The 5,984-nt window shown below is 30.9% G+C and overlaps 1 protein-coding gene across 1 annotated transcript; it reads right to left on the reverse strand.

The window, feature by feature from the left end:
• Nucleotides 1-1,597: 1,597 nt before the first annotated feature.
• LOC149579994 (putative 2' cyclic ADP-D-ribose synthase BdTIR) lies at nt 1,598-2,119 on the reverse strand. The gene has a single exon (XM_089802930.1). It carries the CDS (start codon nt 2,117-2,119, stop codon nt 1,598-1,600), a length of 522 nt encoding a protein of 173 aa, XP_089659056.1.
• Between the last annotated feature and the right edge of the window lie 3,865 nt (nt 2,120-5,984).

A 5,984-nucleotide genomic window follows, 5' to 3' on the forward strand; every position in this document is an offset into this window, starting at 1 on the left:
AGTCCTTATATTTTCCTAAATAGGATATAGTGAAGGCTATATTTTTTTATTCAGTAAGGAAACAAAAGGATGTCCAGCTTAAGACTGAGGAAGAGATATTACAGGCTCATAGGGGAGTCAAGTTTAGTGATGACCACCAAGCCCTTGTTATTTGGTCAATTGAAAAAAGAGACAAGACTAGAATGTAGGAAGTCTCTACTGCACAGCATACTGGCGCATTGACAGTTTTCAGGGCTGGTGAGGTAGGCAGTAAATAGATTATAGGAATGGCCTTAGAAATGTTAAAATTTGGTAGTGTTGTATCTGGCCAAAAAGAAGATAGATTTTCCCAAATTAATGCTAGGTTTGAAGAAGTTTTCAAAGCATATGAGGAAAGGGGTATGTAGATACAACCATTAGAAAATAAAGTATCTTAAATGGAGAAACAACTAGGGAAAAGAAAAGTAGAAGAATCTAGCAAATCCGAGATTATGTACCCTCCACGGCCACCTGTTGAGCCTTTTAAATCAACTCCGATTGTTGAAGTACCAGATACCCCAGAAAGGCCACAATTCTACATTGCAAAGCAATCTGAGGAAGAAAAGAATCAATTATATGCACTGCATGTGGAACTAAATAATCAGTTTGAGGAGAAAATAGGCAGGGTATAATTTATTTAGTAGATAAGATTGAGTGGCCATCACTTTTTGACTTATTGACAAAGATTGCAGCTATTAAGGATGAATTAAAGAGAAATGAGGGTAGTTTTAGACCCCTTATGCAAAAATGGACTGAAAGGAATAAAGATATCACTATTATGTGTATATCCACCATTCAACTACCATGTCATCAATAGAACAGATCTTTGATTTCCTTAATAAATTGCAGGGTTTTGATGACAAACAAGATTCTTTTAAAAAAAGATTAATTATTTGTTTTTACCAGTATATTGCAGAGAAGTTTGATTTATTTCCTTGTGCTTTAAAAACTGTTAACCAATGTATCAAAATTGTCCATTAACAAGACAGAGGAACCCTAATTTGTAGCACTGGATTAACCCATGCTTCAAATATGTCTTATGGTGATAGACTAAGTTTAATTTGTAAAATCAATTGAATATTTTTTTTTCAAAGATGTCTAATATGTTAAAATCGCTTTAATCTGTGGGTGAAGTTGAAAGGCTCACAAAGAGTTCTCATGTCTTACTGAGTTTGATACACCCAAATTTGACATAATTGAAACTAAAACTAATATCTAAAATCAAGTCTGCAAAGAAAAATAAACAACCCATATTTCAAATCTTTCAGAAAGATAAACAAACATGAAATATGGAGCAGATTTCAGAATATTACTAGAAATAAAAGTTTACCCAATTTTGTAGAATTAATTTCACAAAATGACAATAACTATAGAATAAGCTATGTTTTGATTAAAAAAGATAGGAAGAGGGTCCCAACCCAGATAACAGCAAATAACACAAAACATCTGTCCACTACTAAACTTACTCACCAAAATAAAAGTCTTACTACCCAACAGTAGTGGCGATTAATAGAATTATCAGTTGCCAGAAACCACCAAAGTAACCTAATTTAAAAGCCAGTTATTAGAGTAAGCTATATTATCCTTCGTAAATGATGCCTTCTAATGTTGAAACCATGCGTAGAGCGTTTTTCCATTTGTTTAGGGCACTGGAGTTGAATTTTCGAGCCCGTTTATGAACTTCAAAAGCTCGAGCGTATACTCCATTGTTGTTCCCCATTCGGACCTCAGAAGGTCTAACTCCCCAAAAAACAGGGATAATTCGAGCGCCAGATGTGATCATCAAATTTAGCTCATCCAAACACCACTCAGAATTCGCATATTGTGGAGATAAAATCACAATATGAACTGCAGATGTTCGTATGGCGTAAACGATTGATTGCACTATGTTGTCTCCTACTTCAATGGACATCTTGTCCAAGAAAACTCTGTATCCCTTCTCATGGAGCTTATCATAAATGAGGCTTGCTATTGAATGCTTTGTATCCTTCCCATGGTGATTTATGAAAATGTCATATCGAGTTTGTGGACAAGAAAATATCATTGATGCATTAATGTCGGAGAGCGGAGAAGGATGAGAAGATGGATGGATATTGCCCATTGTGTTGAGAAGTTTAAATTGAATTGAACAGGAGAATTCGTTTGCAATATAAATGGATTTAGAGTGACAGCTTCCTAGAATGGGAGCTGGCATTTGCTTAGTGTGACAGTTGCTTTATATTTCATGTTCACATTCGTTCATTTGAATTTGCTTGCAAAACAAATACATGTATTTTATTATAGTTTCCTTCTCGGGCCCCTCCAATATGTCAGCTACTGTCGCATATTTCAAATACGCTGTTGGTTTTCTTAATTGACCATGACAAAATAGAGATTAGACTTCATATTTGATTACGCTGTTGGTTTTCTTAATTGACCATGACAAAATAGAGATTAGACTTCATATTTGATTTTTCATACTTGTCTTTCTGCTTTAGGTTAGACTTGTTTCCTCTTTACTGCGTTCTGGGAAAGTGATTTGGATACAGCTTGTCACAACCTGTGTTCCCTCAAACCAAAGAAATCGGGTTATCCTATTTATTTGGATACAGCTAGACTAATTTCGGCAAGTGCTCCGACGGTGGTTCCGTATGATTGCACAGACTTGGTAAATACGTTACGCGGTGGACCACTTGTTGGCCACGAAAATGCACTTCATTTACATTGCTTTTTCTAACTTTTAAAAAAATTGACTAAGTCCTCTCCTTCGTATGAAAGTTCATTTTCGTGGCTGTATAGATGTTGCCCACTTGTTGTTCCATCTTTGTGTACATTTGACACTGATTAAGCTAAAGAAAGCAAAAATAATATGGTGAGGTTATGGAGTAATGATGATTTTTATTTAGCTATGACGCAAATATGGACGTGGAATCCATTATGTCATTATTAAACTATTTTAATTAAAAAAGGAAATATTAACCAGTGTTTATTGGGCTCTAACTAATTGTGAGCTGAAATATTGCATTTCAATTATTTTACGGTTAAATATAAATTGAATTTTTAATTTTTATGAGTTGATCTGATACACATGTTTGTTGTTCGATGTGTTATAATACTATATTTAGTAAAATTAAGTCACAATAAAAAGATGAAAAATATAACACAAGAAATATTGAAAAGTGAATTGATAGATTTTTTTCCTTCCATCCCATAGCCACCTCTAAAGAAATGATTAGTGTCAAGCTATTTAATTTGATTCTAATCCTTTTAGTTTTGGTTCTATTCCTTTTATATTTGATTCTACACTTTACACTTTTTTATAGATTTTGTTAGTACTAATTCTAAATTTGGTGTTTGGTCTTATTTAATTTGATTCTATTCCTTTTCAAAAAAAATTTCAAATAATTGTGCTAAATATTTTCCATCCAAATCCTTTATAATATTAGAAAAGTTTTGTAAAACTAAAAAGATGGAGAGTTTGACTGCTACCAATTTTGACTCGATTGCAAATGATCTAGATGAAGCTAGTACTCACCCTGAGAATATTTTGGAAAGAGGCTCTAATGTTTTACATAGAGATCCCTCATTAGCCAATGAAGTCCTTGAGGTCATTCTCTCTATTTATATTCCTCATCCAATCTTCCTATTTCTCCCCCTCCTCTTTGTCTATCCCCTAATAACTATCCTCCACTTTGATATTTGATTATGATCCATCTATCTATACATTGACTCTCCCAATAATTTCCTATTTACCCTAACTATTATTTCATATGTGAAAGGGTTCTTTTTCTCTATTTTTCTTTGATCTTCTATGTAAATCTATATATATACTATCTATAAACTCAAACATCTTTATTGTATCTCTTCATCTCCCCACTCTCCTCTCGCATATTCCATTCCCTCCCACATCCTCCTTTTTTGTGTTTCCCTTTGTATTTATCTCCTTCATACATACACACTCTTGATATTTTCCCTTCCCTATTTTTATCAATATTAATCTTTTCACCTCTCTATCTCTCTTCTCTCTTCACATTATTCATCTTATTGAGTACCTTGGCTTAATCATTTTTATATGTTAAGGGAGTTCAAACCCAAGACCTCCTACATGAGAAGCTCACAAGTTACCATTGTGTTGTAGGCTCTTGCCTTATTTTATAAATATTTTGTTATATATAATAGATATCTTGATTTTTTTACATATAATATTTTTCTCTCTAATAGGGAAACTTGTTTTTTGGGAAATGTATTTTAATACTATAAATCAAAATGAAAGTCTATTTGTCAAAAAAAATATTCAATCACTATATATTTAAATATTTTAAAATGTAAATTTTTCATATTGTATTATTTAAAATGTATAATAGAAATAATATACGATAATATGATTAGTTTATATATATTAAATGATAATATTTCTTTTACATAATTTTTTAATTTAGTTATTATAAATAAATAATATTCTCAGCAAGACTTATTTTTTCAATAATTAATATAATAGAAATAATATTTAAACTATAATTTAAAAAGGTTAATAATACAATATAAATATGAATCCCATCCCATATTGTTAAAATAAATTTATGTATTGTTTCCTAGATCTTTAAGCTTCTTTTCGACTTTTCAACTTCCAATCCTCATATTTGTTGATGTAGGGTTACTTGCAAACTAATATTGAATATAATAATACAATACAAATATATAGATATGAGATCTAATCCTATATTTTTTTGATCGATAAGATCTAATCCTATATTATTAAAACATATTTGTGTATTAAGTAACCAATTGAATATTTAACATATATTGTACATTTATATATCCACTCATTTTGTATTAAAATATAATTCACTTATATCACTAAGAAACATATTAACAATCATCAAATTGAACCAGGATAATAATTTTGACTCTAATATTAATAGAACCTTAATCCTCATGGTATCTCTAACCTTCATTTCAATATTAAAATACTAACTATAATGTAATGAACCTAACTGTAGACCTAATTTAATTACAATGGAATAAAAATGTTTTTAATATAATTATTTATTATATAAAAATAATAGAAATATTTACTTTACTATAGATATTTTTCACATTTATGAAAAAACATATATTAAAAGCTTTATGGGATGTTGAATCGAGGTCTGGATAGCATTATATTTACATATCAATAACATGGCATACAACCTTGTTTATACACTCTCAAGTCTTAATGGATATATCCCTACTCCTATTTGAAATAGAATTGATCCATAAATGTGATCTGAAACTCGATAATTTTTTTTTTTCATAATCTTAAAAATATGTATCTTTGAATCTAAATTTGTATGCCACATTTAAAAAAATTATATATCTGACTCTAAAGCTACATACTCATGTTAAAAAGACCATCCTTAAAATGTAAATTCTACAACCATTAGTTTACATCAGCTATCTTTTGGGATGAGCTATAATCAATCTCTAGTTCAGAGGTATAGTTATCTCACCTTCAAGTAAATATCAATTACCCTATATAAGAAATCCTCCACATCCCTTGCTTGTTTTGGCATCACAATGGGAATTGCAACAAATTTCTCAACACTAGGATTCGACTCATTGAAAATCTCTGCCAAATAGCTAGCTAGCAATCTCCATCTAGTTATATATGTCCCAAATAACTTTCAAACATCCTATGGAGGCTGGCAATATATAATTTTTAATTTTCAATCATTCCTCTTCTCGGATCCTTTATTATCCTTCCTTGATCACATATTTTTATAAGATCTTAGCTTCTTCGAATAGAATGGAATACATTTCAAGTACTTTTATTTGAGCCCTCACAAGGATAAATCAGGGTGTGTTGGATTTCCAAAGCAATTATAGATAGGCACAGAGTCATTCTCAATATGATCAAGTCATTTCATAACCCTCCATATCTTCTGCACCTACAATTCTTACCATGTTAATTCAACACATATGCACACATGTCCTGTTGTTAGGGCAAG

This window comes from Cupressus sempervirens, chromosome 1 (assembly GCF_028749045.1).
Source record: "Cupressus sempervirens isolate cs-2001-9-10 chromosome 1, ASM2874904v1, whole genome shotgun sequence".
NCBI classification, from domain to species: domain Eukaryota; kingdom Viridiplantae; phylum Streptophyta; class Pinopsida; order Cupressales; family Cupressaceae; genus Cupressus; species Cupressus sempervirens.

Excerpts from the sequence above, each read along its gene's own strand:
- LOC149579994 (XM_089802930.1), bottom strand. The coding sequence starts at position 2,119 with ATGGGCAATATCCATCCATCTTCTCATCCTTCTCCGCTCTCCGACATT.